This window comes from Prionailurus viverrinus, chromosome A2 (assembly GCF_022837055.1).
Source record: "Prionailurus viverrinus isolate Anna chromosome A2, UM_Priviv_1.0, whole genome shotgun sequence".
NCBI classification, from domain to species: domain Eukaryota; kingdom Metazoa; phylum Chordata; class Mammalia; order Carnivora; family Felidae; genus Prionailurus; species Prionailurus viverrinus.
The window spans coordinates 11,214,408-11,232,722 of record NC_062562.1 but is presented as its reverse complement, the minus strand read 5'-3'; the positions used below and the strand labels follow the sequence as shown (position 1 = coordinate 11,232,722).

Sequence of the window (18,315 nt, the reverse complement as noted above, 5' to 3'; positions counted from 1 at the left end):
CCTGCTGCAAAGAAGAGAAAAATAAAATGTGATTCTCTTCCAGGACCATGGAGATGAGTAGTCAGAAACTAGGAGTGGCCTCTTGTTCTTCAGAAAGTGTAGCTGAAGTTCAGCTGTTAGAAAAATGCAGTCATCAGGTTGACCAGATGTCTCACAATGATTTGGCGAAGGGGACCAAATCATGTGCTCTCTCTGGATGCATTTTGCAACTGATTCATTCAGTAAAAACTCACAAGTACCTATAATATGACAGAGACAGTGATTAAGAACCAGGGTGGACACACCTGTCACCAGATTGCCTTGATGGGGCTTTGTAGTTTATGGCAGAGGGGGAGCTGATAGAACAGGGGTAGAGAGCAAGACGGAGTCACTCATGTCAAGCAGTAACTTATGTCAAGCAGCGACACACACAGCCAAAGACATACACCGAAACCAGCACAAGCTGATGGCATCCAGAACTGGTAACCTGCAGAGCCAAAAGAGATCTGCTGAGGCCCAAGACTGATTCAGCTCTTTTTCAAAAGGGAGTATCCGGGGCGCCTGGGTGGCTCAGTCGGGGCGCCTGGGTGGCTCAGACCGACTTCCGCTCAGGTCATGATCTCGCAGTCCGTGAGTTCGGGCCCCGCGTCGGGCTCTGTGCTGACAGCTCAGAGCCTGGAGCTTGCTTTGGATTCTGTGTTTCCCTCTCTCTCTCTGCCCCTTCCCTGCTCATGCTCTGTCTCTCTCTGTCTCAGAAACAAATAAACATACAAAAAAAAAGAAATACTCTAGGTATTTCTTAAAAAAAAGGGGGGGGAGTATCTTTGCAGCAAACTGTCAGACTCTCCAGACACTGCCCCTTTCACATCCAAACGCACTGAAAAGGCGACTGCCCACAAAAGGTCTGCCCGACGTTCAGAGATCATCCTCCAGCACTTGAACATAATAACATAACATGTGCGGGGAGCTGACCCAGACCAGACTGAAGCCTCATCCCAGCTGTGCGCTCACGGACTGACCTCGCATTTGCTTTGTTAACTTCTTACCCCTTGCGGTGCCTTGTTAGTTGTGTGACTTTGTCTTGCACTTTGCTTTGTGTGACGTGAGTGAAGCCAAGTTAAACACGTAGTAAAATGTCACTGAGTTTGGAATCCTGAGCCTGCTTTACAATTACATTAACCTTGCCGTATGGCTGAACAAAGCGGACCCTGTGGGGACACACACAACATGTGTATGTGCCTCCATAGAGTGCTCGCGACGGGGGGTCTGAACAAGCAACAGTGGGACCTGATCCTCACTGGGGAAGGATCCAAATCCAGGAAAATAATTTCATCGCAGCCCACCCTGACTCTGAGAGAACATCCGTTTATTTGTTGACTCCGATGCTACAGCCAGCCCAAGAAAGTAGCATTTTGCTCGTGTGGACTCTTTAACTCATATTTGCATAAACTAGTTTCTCCCCCTGAGAAGGTAAACACCAGAAGGAACCGCATCTTGCTTGCTCTGTGTTTGAATTTCTAGAGCCTGGAACACAGAAATCTCTCAATGACGTTTGGTGAATGAATGGATGGATAAGTTCCAAAGGCATGGGGTAAGGTAGGCAAACAGTGAGCTGGCTCCGTTCCTTCTGGCCACAGTCCTACAGGGCTCCCCTGAGTGACAAAATAATAACATGTGCTAAGTGCCAGACAGTTTATACATTAGGCAGATGCTATTACTATTAGCTTCCCCGTCTTCAGACAGAGAATCGGAGAGGTGAGGTCATTCCCAGGATTTCCACCTGAGTCTGTCTGATGTGAGTCAGTGCCCTGAGGCACAAGGGCTACCAAAGTTACCACACACAAGATCTGTCCTTGCCTATTAATCTGTGTTTAAGAACCTGAAGAGAACTGAACAGTTCGCACTAGTGGCCAGCTAGTCTTTGTTGAAAGAAGTAAACGACAAGCCCCAGGAATTCGCTGGAAGCCATGTTTTGGGGTAGCAGGCGATTAGAAGCATTGTCTCAACCCACCACCCCCAGCCTCATCCCATGCGTTTAGAGCTCATCAGCCAAGGCCCCTGGGCACACTTCCTGGAGGACGCAGAGAGGTGAACAGAGTTAGGCTCATCAGGAGTCGGTCGATGGCATTAAAGAACAAGCTGGGACCCCTCCCCTGCACAGCCTGCCAACCCCCCTGGCATACCAATCCCTGGAAGCCAAGATGGGGCTCATTACTGAAAGAGTCACAGGACTTCAAGTGACAGCTGGGGACTCATTAAAAGTTGGCTCACAATTCCCCACCCTCCACTTCATTTGTGGAAATTAAAGAGTCCCTGTGGAGCAGCCACAGACCTGCAGGCAGATGAGATCTGATGCACAGCCCAGGGCCAAGGTGGAGACAGGGCCAGGGATTCACCCCCCTCTGGAGAACTGGTCCCCAGAGAGTTTTCCGACTTAGACTCAAGCCCAAACCTGGCCATTTGATTAACATCAAGAGACAGAAGTGGCAACTGAGGTGACATTCTCTTCCCCCAAGCCACAGGATTCCCAGAGCTGCAAACAGCCGAATGCTACAACATGCACACTGGGGCTCCGGGCAGCAGAACCCAAGCGTGCAAAGCACCTGCTGCTGAGCGTGGCTGCCGTGATTGCTCCGCGCTGCTGACTATGCGGGTGGGGGTGTCCAGAGCTCCGAGGGCAGCTGACAATTCTACTTCTGCAGCAGGCTCACTGCAGTTATGGGTATTACCTGGCCAACACCGCCCCTCCTTCCCCACTACACTGGCAGCCCTGAGAGGGCAGGACCAATCTGAACCTGCTTAGCATTGTGTCCCCCCAGCTGGGCACCTAATAGGTGTTCAATAAAACTGGCTGAGGGAACAAACTAGATTCTCACTACAACCCTATGGGAAGTCCGTGTGCTGCAAGGTCCCCCTGAGGTGTGAATGGCTATTCCCCAATTTATCTGAAATTCACTGACATCACAGCCAGTCTCCCTCTTGTAAACTGTGTGTCGTCTAACGCCTGTTGGGGTTATGGGGTAACGCACTCTGTAATCTGATCCCCACCTGCTATTTTAGGCCATTTTGAGCCACTCACCCCTCTTGCTGCCCAAGACTCTGTCATGTCGGCCTTACTCTGTTCCTTGGATGGACAATCATCTTTTTGCCTCAGGTCCTTTGGACATGCTGCTCCTTCGGCCTGGTGTACCCTTTCCTCTCACTCTGCCCCTGGAGCAAATGTTGCAGCTGAAATGTCACCTTTTCCATGAACCCGCCCCCCTATGCCCACCTGTACCCTCCCTACTCTCTGTGGGTTGGTTTTTGGGCTCCTACAGCCAACCGCCTTCCTTCCCTCAAACTCCTCACCCTCTCGTCTACATTCAGTTATCCCTCATCCACCCTCGCCCTTCTACTGTAATGTTCACAGGAGCAGGTATGGCAGTCACGGGGGGCTCCCTGGCGAAGGGCTCAGGCATTGCACACACAGCTGTTGGACACATGCTGGCTGGGGCTGGACTTCCTCTGGGCTGGAGATAAGAGTTACCTCGTGCACAGTCTTTGGGTACCGAGGCCGGACATGCTTATCAAACTAAGCAGCTGGTGTGCGGGCGTTCCGACTTTACCCAGTTATCAAAGAGCAGATCAAGCATGAGGCTTCCTCCCCCCATGCACCGTGAGGGGATGAGGGGGTACTTCTTAAGCAAGGCGATGACCAAGGATTTGAAGACTTCTTCAGCTTGACTTAACTGGGCAATCCGCAGTGGGAGTTTTGTCCTATAAACACTCACGGTGTCCCTGGTTTGTGCTACAGATGGAAAGTGACTGGACCCGAGCTCCACCTCTAAGAGCAACTGGACAGGAGGGGGAGACAAGCGAGCGCTGAGGTCATTCAAATCTGGGAGATAAATGCCGTGAAGATACAACCGACTCCCAGGACGCCACAGCCCCCCCCCACCTCCCTGAGAGCCATCGAGGTACAAAGAGCCAAGAAGGAAAGCCACTGACAGTGAACTCACCACCAACACTAGAGGGCGCCGTCCTGTACTTGTGTCTGGGCTCAGGTGGAAGGCACAGGGGCGCGGTGCGGTGGAGGGAAGCAGGTGCAGGGCGCTACGCTTGGGGACAGGCTGGGTCTGAGCCACCTCTCCGTCTGCAGCTGTGAGCAAAGGCTCTGGCACCAGCAAGGGCTGATGGTCGTCTGGGGGACAGAGCCACTTGAACAATGCTCCTCGGTCACCCCCGCTCAGACCCGGTGGCGAGACCCAGAAATGCACGGGCCTGTCTGGGAGAACAGCTGAGCAGAGCTGCAAGGCTGTGGCTCAAAGCGACTTTGGTTATTGGCCGTTTATCTCCGGTGGCCACACACTCACTGCCGGGCACACAGCAGGTGCGCAGGAAATACCTGTGAGACAAACGAAAGCAGGGTGCCCATCGTTCAAGAAAACATTTGAAATGGGCGCTGAGCGGGGAGAGGAGCTCGTGTCGACCAAGCACCTACTGGGTGCCAAGCTCTGCACACATGGTGTCTGTTATCCTCATTCAGCCCCATTTCACAGAAGAGCAGGTGAGTCCCAGAGAGGCCAAACCACTTGTCCGGGGCCACAGCGCCCTCTCCAGGCAGGGCTGCAAGCTGCAGCTGAACTGAGACCTTGGTCTCCACTCCTCCTGGGGCTTGGTATTGACTCCCGTGTGCGATGTTAGCCTGGTGTCCTGACCTCTCTGGGCATCCAGAAGCAGCAATAAAAGAGATTTCTCCGTCCTGAGCTCATTTCTTGGTTGACCGTGTGTTTCTCTGATGCCTTTCCCGATTTGAGTTGTGCCAGAAAATCCCCCAGATTCCCCCCACATTCTGGCTCTTCTGCTGTCCCAGTGGGATAGAGCTTAGAGGAGAGTGTTGGCTGGACCTCAGTCCAGGCTGGCACCTCCTTCCAGCCCACTCTCTCCTCCTGGGCCCTAGAGGGGTGGTCCTGCGGTGCCTCCAAGTCCCTTCACATTTTGGCTCCAGTCTGACTCCCCAGCCTCCTCTGAGCCCATTCTGGACACTTCTCCACGCCTTGGCTCTGCTGGTTCCTCTGCCTGCCGTTCCGTCCCTGGCACCGTGTGCGGGAGACTTTTCATCCTTCAGAGTTCAGCTCAGATGGCACGTCCCTCCTTTGCCGCCTGCACTGTGGGGTCTCACAGCACTCACTGCATGCCTTCCTTCACTGTTTTCTTCAATGCATTTTTATTGAACATTTACTATGTGCAGGAATCATTTTTGATGTTGGGAACACAACATGGAACCAGTGAGGCACTGTCCCTGCCCTCATGATGTCACTGTCCCTGCCCTCAGTGTCATGGGAGACGGCGACCCATAACCAGGTAAGGACAACACTGTATGATAGGGGATCTCTGGGGAAGCGAGGAGTCAGAGAGGCACCAGACCCAGCCAGGGATGGGGTAATCACGAAAGGCTTCCTGGAGGAGGTGGCAGGTGATCTGAGACCAGTTAGTGAGGCAGATGGGAGGGAGGCATGAGGGATGTGGTGGGACCTGGGGTGAGAGTCTGGTACATTCAAGAAATTGAAAATGCTCCCATCTCATTTTAGCTTAGAGATGCAAAGTGGGTGTTGGAAGAGAGAGAGGGGGCTGATAGGAAACTGGAGGGACTAACAAGGAGCAGACTTTTGGCTGCAGGGAGGCATCTGGGACTAGGGAGCCATGGATGGTTCTAAGCAAGGGGAAGGATGGAATCTGGTTTGTTTAGCAGGATCCCTCTGGTGTTGTGTGGGAAGCAGGTGCAGAGGTCAGAGCCAAAGCAGAGAACAGAAGCAGGGGGGATGCTGTAGTGGGTTTAAATAGTGTCACTCAGAAATGTGTGTTCTTGGCACCTGGGTGGCTCAGTCGGTTAAGCGTCTGAGTCTTGATTTCCACTGAGGTCATGTCTCCCGGTCATGAGATAAAGTCGGGTTCTGCGCTGACAGCATGGGGCCTGCTTGGGGCTCTCTATTTCTCCCTCTCTCCCTGCCCCTCCCCTGTTTACATGCACACTCTCTCTCTCTCTCTGTCTCAAAATAAAGAAATAAACTTTTTTAATAAAACAGGAAAAACCCAACTACAGTATTGAAAAAAAAGAAGAAGAAATGCATGTCTGCTTGGAACCTCAGAATTGTGACTTTGTTTGGAAATAGGGTCTTTACAGACGTAAATAGATAACGATCTCGAGATGAAATCCTGGGTGGTGGTCCCCAAAATGGCTGGTGTCTAATGACTGGTGTCCTTACAAGGAGAGGAGAAGATATACAGACGTGAGAAGTTCATGGGAAGACACAGGCAGAGATCAGAGTGACACAGTCAAGGTGCTGGTGACCACCAGAAGCCAGGAGAGAGGCGTAGGCCTGACCCTCCCTCAGAGCCTCCAGAAGGGGGTCCCCCTGCCCAAGCCTGGCCTCAGAACTGTGAGGCAGCACACCGCTGTTGTTTTGAGCCACCCAGTTTGTGGCCATTTGTCTCCTCGGCCCCAGGAAACGAATACACGGGCTGGTGCCGTGTTCCAGGTTACACGTGCCTGCCCCAGGTGGGCGTGTCGGAAGTGACAACACGGATCCAGGAGGAGAGTGGAGGTTGAGCTGCGTTGCGGCCCGAGAGCGAGGCCAGCCCGGCTGCGGGTGACTGGGGTGGCCTGGCACCGTCTCCTCCCTCCTCAGTCCTTCAGCCTGGGGCAGCCTAGGCCCAGAACAAGGCCATGCTGTGGAGAGCCCATCTCTGGCCCAGTGCCTCTGCCTCTGCAGAGGCCGGACGTCAGCCCCTCCTCTGGACCACTGCCAGCGTCTGGGACGCGGGGCTTCCTCACCAAAGTGGGCACCAGCCTGCTCTGGGAGGCATCCTCTCTGGGAGGCCCCAGGGTGCCTGTTGGTGGAGTGTGGATGGAGCTCGGGCACTGGGAATGGAGTGTCCACACTCCACACTCCCTGAGAGGGAAGGGGAGGGGCATCACCTCCTTTTGTGTTCTCTGCCCTGTCCCCTTAGAGGTCAGCTTCGTACCTCCTTGTCCCCACCTAACCCTCCTCTGTAAGGTTTCAGAACAGCCCAGCTCCCAACTGGGCACAGAGGGCCTCAGGGAAGGTTTGGAGGCCACATGTACCCCTGTGGGCTAATCTCAGGGAAGCCTCTGGCTGTCTCCCTGAGGCCCCCTCCTGACTCTGGGGCCCTGACCCCCCCCCCCCGCCACCCCCAGCACAGGTCTCCTCTGGGATGCCTTTGGAGAAGAGCTTAAAAATTGCAGGAGCAGCCTCTCGCCCTGCCTACCCCACTTTGGGGCTCCTGGTGTTGAGCATCAGTGGGGAGACCCAGGGCTCCCTCTGCTACCCCCTCAGAGCGCTCCCGCAGCCGCCAACGGAGGGTGTGCCCCTGTGTGTCTCCCCGGAGGAGGTGATGCAAGCCCGGGTTGTGGGGAAGGACTGTGGGTAATCAGAGTGTTGGGGTGGATCTTGGGACCCAGAGCCCAGCCGAACGAAGTCCGAGGCAAAAGGATCTGAGCGGAGGCCTCTGATTCCCGAATTGTTGACCCAGGCTGGCCACGTACACACAGAGCACGCACATCCGATGCGTATCCTGGCTGTGGTGGTAGATCTTAGGGTGAAGGTTGTCAGGGACACGGGCGTCAGTCACCGTCTTCCGGCTTCTACTGTGAGAGCGTCTGTTTGTGTGTGCCTGCAGGCTTGCCTATAGCCACGACTCCGCGGGTGCGTGAGTCCTTCCCCAGGCGGGGTCTCTGATCTGTGTAACTGCCCGGGTCTGATCGCAGCAGGTACATGTGGGCCCCCTGTGTGCATATCTGGTGTGAGAGCTCACAGCAGCTGTGCGGGTTGGGAGGGGACGGGAGGTGGAGTACAGGTTCATGGAGATGGGGGGACACACCCACCCACGTGTAGGTGTTGGTGAGACACAGGGGGCACCGGGGTCCCCGTCCGTAGGAACGGGAGGCCCCCCACCCACCCCTGAGCAGAGCGGCCCTGAGGGCCTCCCCTTCTGCTCTAACACACACCTGGGCAGAGGCTCAGGGTCTCCTGCCAGAAGGAACAGGAAAGCATAAGGGGGGTGGTGGGTTCTTCCTCCCTCTGCTCCTGACTGGCCCTGGGCACTCAGACCCTCCCTCTCCCTCTCTGGGGACAGGCTGGGCTGTGAACCAGGGGAGCGACAGCGCAGAAGTAGAAGGGGACCAAGGAAGGCCCACTTTGCTTTCTTTTATTATTATTATTATTATTATTATTTTAGAGAGAGAGAGTGCATGCACAAGTAGGGGAGAGGGGCAGAGGGAGAGAGAATCTTTTTTTCAGTGTTTATTTATTTATTTTGGGGGGGGGGCAGAAAGAGAGAGAGAGGGTCCCGAGCAGGCTCCACACTCAGCGCAGAGCTTGACCCAGGACTCCATCCCACAACCCTGGGATCACGACCTGAGCCAAAATCAGGAGTCTGACGCTCAACCAGCTGAGCCACCGGGCACCCCAGTCCCATTTTGCTTTCTAAAACAATGGGGCAAAAATCACATAATATCGAGTTAGCAATTATAAAGGTGGCTTTTTTTTTTTAAGTTTATTTATTTATTTTGAGAGAGACAGAGACAGCACAAGTGGGGGAGGGGCAGAGAGAGAGGCTGGGAGAGAGAGAATCCCAAGCAGGCTCTGTGCCCTCAGTGTGGAGCCCAGTGTGGGTCTCGAGCTCACGAACCGCAAGACCATCACCTGAGCCGAAATCTAGAGTCTGATGCTCACCTGACTGAGCCACGCAGGTGCCTCCATCCTTGCCATTTAAACTTTCACAATGTCATGACATGCGCACCTCTATTTGGTTCCATACATGTCACCGGCACAGAGGGAGATCTACAAGCCGTTAACAGTCACCCTCCACTTAAACTGCTCCCATCCCCCCCACCCCGCAACCACTGGTCTGCTTTCCGTCTTGATGCATTTATCTCCTTTGGATATTTCTCATAAACGAAATCCTACAACGTGCGGTCTTTGTGGCTAGCCTCTTTCGCTCAGCATAATGTCTTTGAGGTTCAACCGCGTCGTAGCATGGGCCCCGTGTTGTGCTTTTGGTATCCTGTTCCATGGGCATGCCACTTTTCATTTATCCACTCATCTGTTGATCCATCCTGCGATTAAAAAAAAAAAAAATGTTGCGTTTTTGCATCAAGCCTGTTGGTGGCAGAAAGGAAAGCAGAGAGACAGAGAGGGGACACCAGATGGAGCAGGTGTTTGGAAGGAAAGCTACCTTCACGGGGAGCTGGGCCAGATGTGAGTCTGTTGTCACTTGGGGAAGGATGTGGGAGAACCTGTAGCTGGGAGCCTTGCTTGCTCCAGGAAGCAGGAGGTTGGGGGTAGTGGCGTGGCTAGGACTCAAGGAGGGGCGGGTATTCAGAGAATGGCATCGTGAAATGATCAGCGATACAGCAGGGGTCAGAGAATGCGACTCTGGTGATGCCAGTCAGGCCATGTCCTTGTGAGGGACTCGTGCAAGTCAGGCCGCACAACAACCACAGTAGCTAAGAACCGAATGTGCATCCCTTCACCTACGTGCCATAGCAGCCGTATGGAATAAGCATTATTATTCCATGTTCCGGGTGAGCTAGTAAGGGATTCTGCTGAGATTTAACCAGAGCCTAGTCCTCTCCATGATACGCAGGAGACGAGACTTCCAGCTGAGCTGGCTGTTAGGGAGTAGCTCGCTTTTAAAATCAGGAAGGATTTGGAGTCACAAGTTGAGGAGAACATGGAGTGACCTGCATGTTCAAAGACAGAAAATCCTGGTGGTTGTGCATGGGGTCAATAATGGTAATAGCAGTAGTCATAATAATTGTCAGTATTATTTTTTACTGAGTTCTTACCATGCACCAGGACCAGCGCTAAGCACTTGAGGCCCAGGATCTTCCGTGAACCCCATGCAGCTCAGAGGAGCGCTGACCGTCCTCACGAGCAGCCTGTGGCCGAGGGACCGGCCATGGCCTGTGGGGTGAGGGCTACCTCCTCGGGGAAGTCCTCCCAGGCTGGGCTCATCACACACCCATAGCTCCCGCCCACCTGGCTGCCCTCGCTCTCTCCCCACCCAGGGATGGCCGCCACGCTGGGCCGAAACCACAGCTCCGTGTCCGAATTCATCCTCGTGGGCTTCTCCACCTTCCCAAGGCATCTCCTGCCTGCCTTCTTCCTGCTGTTCCTGCTCATGTACCTGTTCACGCTGCTGGGGAACCTGCTCATCATGGCCACAGTCTGGAGCGAGCGCAGCCTGCACACGCCCATGTACCTCTTCCTGTGCGCCCTGTCCACCTCCGAGATCCTCTACACCTTGGCCATCACCCCGCGCCTGCTGGCCGACCTGCTCTCCACCCGCCGCACCATCACCTGGGCGGCCTGTGCCAGCCAGATGTTTTTCTCCTTCACGTTCGGCTTCACCCACTCCTTCCTGCTCACCGTCATGGGCTACGACCGCTACGTGGCCATCTGCCACCCCCTGCGCTACAACGTGCTCATGAGCCCCCGCGGCTGTGCCTGCCTGGTGGCCTGGTCCTGGGTAGGTGGCTCGGTCATGGGGCTGGTGGTGACCACGGCCGTTTTCCACCTCACCTTCTGTGGACCCAATGAGATCCACCATTTTTTATGTCATGTGCCCCCTCTCTTGAAGCTGGCCTGTGGAACTGATGTACCAGTAGTGGCCAAGGGCGTGGGGCTGGTGTGCATCATGGCCCTGCTGGGCTGCTGTCTCCTCATCCTCCTCTCCTATGCCTTCATCGTGGCCACCATCTTGAGGATCCCCTCAGCTGAGGGCCGGCACAAGGCCTTCTCCACCTGTGCGTCCCACCTCACTGTGGTCATTGTGCACTATGGCTTTGCCTCTGTCATCTACCTCAAGCCCAAGGGTCCCCAGTCTCTGGAAAGAGACACCCTGATGGGCATCACCTACACGGTCCTCACCCCCTTCCTCAGCCCCATCATCTTCAGTCTCAGGAACAAGGAGCTGAAGACTGCCATGACCAAGACCTTCCTCAGAAAACTCCATCCCTCCAGCATCTAAGTGGCCAGTGTGGAGGCAGTTTTTGAAGAAGGGGAAGGATGACCATACCCTCATCTGTACCGTGGGCTTAATAATGCCTACCTAGTAAGAATGGTATAGATTTGTGTGATGACACCCATGGCATAGCAGGTACTAATAAATGTGAACTTTTCCGCTTCTTCCTCCCTTGGTTTGTGTCTTGGATATTAATTTTATTTTATAATTAAACAGCATTACTGAGATATAGTCCATGTGCCGTATAATTCATCTATTTAAAGTACTCGATTCAGTTGGTTTTAGTATATTCACAGTTATGCGATCCTCACCACGATCAATTAGAAACATTTTTTTGTCACCCAAAAGAGAAACTCATTCCCATTCAGTCACTCCCCATTTCCTCCCCAACCCCCTTAACCCCCAGCCCTAGGAAACCACTTTTTGTCAAAAAAATATGTATTTTTAAAATTTTTAATTGCAGTAGAGTTGCCACACAGTGTTACCTTGGTTTCAATTATACGACATATGCTCAGCCAACTGTATACATCTGTCATCACACAATGCTGTTACAACACCATTGACACATTCCCTATGTTGTACCTTTCATCCCCGGGACTCACTTATCTACTTTGCCTGTTCTGGACATTTCCTACAAATGGAAGTATATGTTAGGGGATGTTTTTGACTGAGTTCTTTCACTTGGCACAATGTCAAGTTTCTTCCATGTTGTAGAACGTATCAGAACCTCATTCCTTTTTTTAAAAAAATTTTTAATGTTTATTTTTGAGAGAGACAGACAGACAGAGTACGAGTTGGGGAGGGGCAGAGAGAGAGGGAGACACAGAATCTGAAGCAGGCTCTGGGCTCTGAGCTGTCAGCACAGAACTCCATACAGGGCTTGAACTCACTAACCATGAGATTGTGACCTGGGCCGAAGTCATATGCTTACTGACTGAGCCACCCAGGAGCCCCATCTTTTTTTTTTATATTTATTTATTTTTTTGACAGAGAAAGATAGAGAGACAGAGAGAGAGAGAGAAAGACAGAGGGCGAGTGGGGGAGGGGCAGAGAGAGAGGGAGACACAGAATGTGAAGGAGGCTCCAGGCTCTGAGCCATCAGCACAGAGCCCAACGCGGGGCTCGAAGTCATGGACTTGGAGATCATGACCTGAGCTGAAGTCGGACCCTTAACCAACTGAGCCACCCAGGCGCCCCAGAACCTCATTCCTCTTTATTGCCAGACACTATTCCATTGTGTGGACATACTGGACTTCATGTGTCTGTTCATCGCTTGGTGAGCATCTCAGGGTTTCTATTTTTGCTATTTTGAATATTGCCACTATGAATGTTTGTGTACAAGGTTTTTGCTTGAATATATAGTTTCGTACTATTGCGTATATACCAAGGAGTGGGTTTTCTGGATGCAATGGTACCTCTATGTTTAATTATGAAGAATGTTCCAGACTCTTTTCCAAAGTGGCTGCACCATTCTGTATCCTCACCAGCAGTGCAGAAGGGTTCAAACGTCTCCACATCTTTGCCAGCACTGGTTATTATCTGTCCTGTTTATCGTAGCTATCTCCGTGCTGTGAAGTTTATCTCTTGGTGGTTCTGGGAGGTTCATTTCCCTAATGAGTAATCACGTTGTGCATCTCATCACATGCTTGGTGCCCATTTCTATGTGTTCTTGGAGAAATGCCCTTGATACTTCACCCAGTTTTAAAATCGGGTTGTTTGTCTCTTTGTTAAGTTGTGGCTAATTGTTTAGAGTTTCTGGTTACAAGGCCCTTAGCAGATCTGTGAGTTTCAAATATTGTCTCGCATTCTGACTTGTCTTTTCACGAACCTGTTGGTATTCTTTGCAAGACAGGAGATTTTTATTCTGATGACATCCAATCTATGCATTGTTTTCTTTTGTTGCTTACACTTTTGGTGTCATGTCTATGAAACTACTGCTTAGTCCAAGGTCACGGAGATTCACAGCTATGTTGTCCTCTAAGAACATTATAATTTCCGTTCTTACATTTAAGTCTTTGGTCCACGTGGAGTTAATTTTTGAACATAGTGTGAAGTAGGGGTGAATGTTAGTTTTGGCTGGGTTCATCTCCTTGAAAATGACCATGTCTGTGAACTTTCATCAGTTCGCCATACCTGTGGTTATATAAGGATGTGGGGAAAGGGAAGTCACCCCACGCATATGTGTGGGATTGAATTAGCAAACAGTAGCATTATTTCTGGCTCTTGGGCTGCTGTCACTGATGCTGGTCTAGCAATGGTAACAGTTAGTAATAATCACTATATGAATATATACTATGTGTTGAGCATTATGCTATATTCATTACTTTTGTATTTTTTTAATTTTTTTTTTTTTGAGAGAGAGCATGTCTGTGAGTGGGAGAGGGGCAGAGGGGGCAGGGGGACAGAGGATCCAAAGTTGTCTCTGTGCTGACAACAGAGAGCTTTTTTCAGGGCTTGAACTCACAAAACCTTGAAAATCATGACCTGAGCCGAAAGTTGGACGCTTAACCGACTGAACCACCCTAATGCCCTTATATTGAGTACTTTTTAAAAAAAAAAATTTTTTTTTCAACGTTTATTTATTTTTGGGACAGAGAGAGACAGAGCATGAACGGGGGAGGGGCAGAGAGAGAGGGAGACACAGAATCGGAAACAGGCTCCAGGCTCTGAGCGGTCAGCACAGAGCCTGACGCAGGGCTTGAACTCAGCGACTGAGAGATCGTGACCTGGCTGAAGTCGGACGCTTAACCGACTGTGCCACCCAGGCGCCCCTTGAGTACTTTTAAGATAGCATTTCTTTACTCCTAAAAACCTGAAAATGGGGGGGCAGGGAGGAAGGCAATTTGTGCCAACAAAAAATGTCTTGTTATTTATAATTTCCTGCTGCCTTTGAAGTCATAGGAATAAACTTATTTCTGAATGGAGCACTAGGTGTGAAGATGCAGGGCAAGAGGGGGCAGGGGAGGGGAATGGAGGGGAGAGAGAGAGAGAGAGAGAGAGAGAGAGGTTTCTTTCTGCACATTAGCAGTGGAACAGAGAGAGGAAGCCAGGCAAGGCAATGAAAGCAGCGGTGGCTTCACCTGATGGGGCTGTGGGCTCCGCTGGGTGGGGAAACGAGCCAGAGAGAGGAGAAGACCCTATTGTTGGTAGTGATGGTATCTTTGGGGAAAGGGACAGCCGATGGCTCAGAGCCTGGACATGAACGTGGTGCAGAGAACACAGGTGTTAGGTTTTAGACAGCTTCCACGTGACATCGACTATAAGGCTTCTTCCTTACCTGCCCACGAATGTGTGGCATTGTCATGACCTTGCTGAGCTGCACTGGTCGGCTGAATGCACCTTGGTCAGATCTGACTTCAAAGTGGACCCAGGAGGAACCAGGATTGCTGCCTTGGGAGTCTATTGTTCTTCCCCCTGGGTCACCCTGATGTGGAGGGGAGCAAACAAACGCGAGGGGGCATCACCACGCGACAGGTAGCATTCCCTCTAACGAGCTGCCTGTTTGCTACAGGCAAGGAAACCAAGGAAGAGAGAAAATACGTAGATGGTATTTCCAACGTGCCACTGACACTCTCTCTGATCTACCCCCTCTTACTCAGGGAGCTTCAAAAATCAGCACAGCAATACCTATCTCTCTGGTTCCCATTTCCTGAAATGAATCTTCTCTCACATTTTACTTTCTATCTGCATTTTGAACATTTTGTTTTCCTTTCACGCAGAGTACCCATTTCTCCCTAATTACCCAACTTTTACTGGCGAAATGTCTAGTTGGCTTGGTAATTTGCCAAAGGTTAGCGGCATGTGATCTCGTTGACAGCTCACCCCCCCTTTATATTGATTCCGTTGGAATTATCCACTACAGTGGACTGGGAAATGTGTGAGGAGGAATTCAGACATGGAACTGTGGTGTAGCCCCAGCATGGCGGCAGTCCCTCTGGGAAAGGAGGGAAGAAAGCTCAGTGGATATCACTCAGGGTCTCCATGGAGCCCAGCCTGGAAGGACTTCCTCAAGGGGCTCCCTCAACCCCTCAGGCCATGGCCAGTCCCTTGGCCACATGCTGTTCATGATAATGGTCTGTGCTTCACAGAGCTGCTTGGGGTTTATGTAAGGTCATGCCCCTCAAGTGCTTAGTAGACGGGTCCTGGTGCATAGTAAGAATTCAAAACAATAATAATTATTCTTATGACTACTATTTAAAATCCAGGGGCGCCTGGGTGGCGCAGTCGGTTAAGCGTCCGACTTCAGCCAGGTCACGATCTCGCGGTCCGTGAGTTCGAGCCCCGCGTCGGGCTCTGGGCTGATGGCTCAGAGCCTGGAGCCTGTTTCCGATTCTGTGTCTCCCTCTCTCTCTGCCCCTCACCCGTTCATGCTCTGTCTCTCTCTGTCCCAAAAATAAATAAACGTTGAAAAAAAATTAAAAAAAAAAATAAAATCCAAGTAGAAGGAGCTCAGGGTCTCTGTGCAGCCACACCTGGGTTGAGTCCCACTTCAGAGCTTGTCAGTACCTGTAGTCATTTTTCTAAGTAGGAATGGAAAAATAAAGAAAAAACCCAAGTCTAGTCTTTTGTTAAAAAAAATTATGCTAGGATCTTTAAAAAGTTGAATTGGGGGGTGCCTGGGTGACTCACTCGGTTAAGCATCCGACTTCAGCTCAGGTCATGATCTCGCAGTCCATGAGTTCAAGCCCTGTGTTGGGCTTTGTGCTGACAGCTCAGAGCCAGGAGACCGTTTCAGATTCTGTGTCTTCCTCTCTCTCTGCCCCTCCCCTGCTCATGCTCTGTGTCTCTCTGTCTCAAAAATAAATAAAATTTTAAAATTTTAAAATAAAAATATAATAAAATATTATAAATATATATATTTAATAAATAAATAAGTATATTTATTTATATATAAATATATATTTACATATATAAATATATATTTATATGTAATATAATATAATATAATATATAATAATATATAACATATAATATAATATATTATCTATATAAATATATAAATAAATATATAGATAAATATATATAATATTATAATAAAAAATAATAAATTTTTTTAAATAAAAAAAATTTTTTTTAAAGTTGAATTGGAACAATCTGGTGCTGGTTGACATTCCGTTTTTGAAAGGATATTGTAAATCTTACAATCACTGTGTCCTGTATGCTACATCAACTCTGAGCTGTGTGCAAGCCTAGTAAGTATTGTGTGGTGGCTTTCCACTTTTTATACAAAACTCTACCATGTTATCCACATGAGTTAAATAAATTTGTGTAGTTTTTAAAACAGGGCTCCTAGGGGTGCCTGGGTAGCTCATTCAGTTAAGTGTCTCTTAATTTTTGGCTCAGGTCATGACATCAGAGTTTGTGAATTTGAGCCCCACATCAGCTCTGTGCTGACAGTGTGGAGGCTGCTTGGGATTCTCTCTCTTTCCCTCTCTCTCTGCACCTCCCACCTTGCTCTCTCTCTCTCTCTTTGAAAATAAATAAATAAACTTAAAAAAAGAACAGTACTTCCCCCAAACTCCAAACCAATGTTGGGTTGGTTCCTTATTTCTTCCTATAATAAATATCTTCATATGAATCAATAATATAATGTAATATGATATTATATGTTATGTTGCATTACATTTTTAAAAATTATTATTGTACAATATATTATATAACATTATATAATATACATAACAGATAATGTATTATATATAATATCACATTAATATATAATCATATATATTATAAAAATATATACTGTGTTTTTATTATATGATATATTAATGATTACATATTATCATTGCATTTATAAAATTAAATTATATTACATTTTATATGTAACATAAGTAAATGCATTGCATATGAAAAATACTATAATTTATTAATATTAAAAACATGTAATAATAATATACAATTATAAAATTTAATTACATTACATTTTGTATGTAACATAAGTATATACATTATGTATGAAAAATACTATGATTTATTAATGTTAAAAGTGTGTAATAATATAAAAATAATAAAATAATAATACATAAAATACATAATAAATTATTTAATATATTATTACATCAAATATATTTTTATTTTTTATATTATCATGTCATGTAATTATGTTAATTATATTTATATATGGAAATATAATATATATTATACAATATATGAAATATATACTGTATTATATATTATGTTAATATAGGCCATATTAATATAGTATATTATATATTGTGTTGACATTTGCCATATAATACTGTATATTATATATATTATATACAATATCACAGTATAAAATATATATAGTTCAATACATATTGTATTTTATAAAATGGAACAACACAATTATAGCATACTATAATCTATAATGTATTGTAATCGCACTAGAACATTAGTTACTCACAAGATTGAGTTTTCCAGGCAGTTAACATACATTTATTAAGAACCTACTGTGTGCCAAGCATGGAGGAGCTGTGATGGTGTCCAGACAGAGTCCCTGCCCCCAGGAGCTTGCATCCTAGTGGGGAGGTTAACCGGGGGAAAGGAGAACCAATGTGTACTGTCCTGTATGGCAATCCTGCTAAGTACAAATAACTCATACAAGCTACCCTGCAGTGCACACACAAGGTCTCTGCACCACGTGCCAGTGCTAAGAGAATCAAGAGCCGAGGGTTTACTCCCCCCCCGCCCCCAGCAAACTTAGCAAAATCCCGCACACTCTGTGGAAATAAATGACCCTTGTACACAGGAACAGTCGTAGCCACACACAAAGCTGGGCTCCCCCTGCACCCGCCTGCCCCAGGCCCAGAGGTCTGCAAGCACTGGGCACAATGAGGTGTGTGAGCAGGCCTGTGTCCTTCGGGGGATCCGGGGAGGGATGTGTCTCCTGCTTTCCCAGCTTCGAGGGCACCACGCATCCCCTGGCTCGTGGTTCCTGCCTCAGCTACTCCAATTCCTCCTTCCGGTGTCACATCCCCTACTGCTCCCTGTCTCTGGCCCCTCCTGCCCCCTTGCATAAGGACACTTGCAATTATAGCAGCCCATCTGGGTGATGAGGGTAATCCCCCTGTCTCAGATCTTAACTGCATCTCATCTGCACACTCCCTCTTGCTGGGTCAGGGAACGCAGCCACAGGCTCTGGAGAAGCACATCTTAGGAATGGTGGGGGCATCCATCAGTAACACCGATAATGAGTAAATGATGAATGGAACCCCAAAACTGCCATAGCCGGTTTTGCCAAGCTCTCATTGTCAGTGTTCATGAGACAAGGGTCTCATGAACTCCTCTGGAGTCTGTGTTTCCCTCTGGCTGTGTGAAAGGGGTGTG

The 18,315-nt window shown here is 49.1% G+C and overlaps 1 protein-coding gene across 2 annotated transcripts; it reads left to right on the top strand.

The window, feature by feature from the left end:
* Positions 1–5,227: 5,227 nt before the first annotated feature.
* LOC125160417 (olfactory receptor 10H1-like) lies at positions 5,228–11,013 on the top strand. Of its 2 annotated transcripts, none has more exons than XM_047849357.1 (2): positions 5,228–5,322; positions 10,052–11,013. In XM_047849357.1, the coding sequence occupies exon 2, from the start codon at positions 10,054–10,056 to the stop codon at positions 11,011–11,013; it is 960 nt and encodes a 319-aa protein (XP_047705313.1). In that variant the 5' UTR covers positions 5,228–5,322; positions 10,052–10,053. The 2 variants fall into 2 exon arrangements, with proteins under 2 accessions (XP_047705313.1, XP_047705312.1); XM_047849356.1 differs by lacking the exon at positions 5,228–5,322 and adding an exon at positions 7,665–7,750.
* Positions 11,014–18,315: the final 7,302 nt, after the last annotated feature.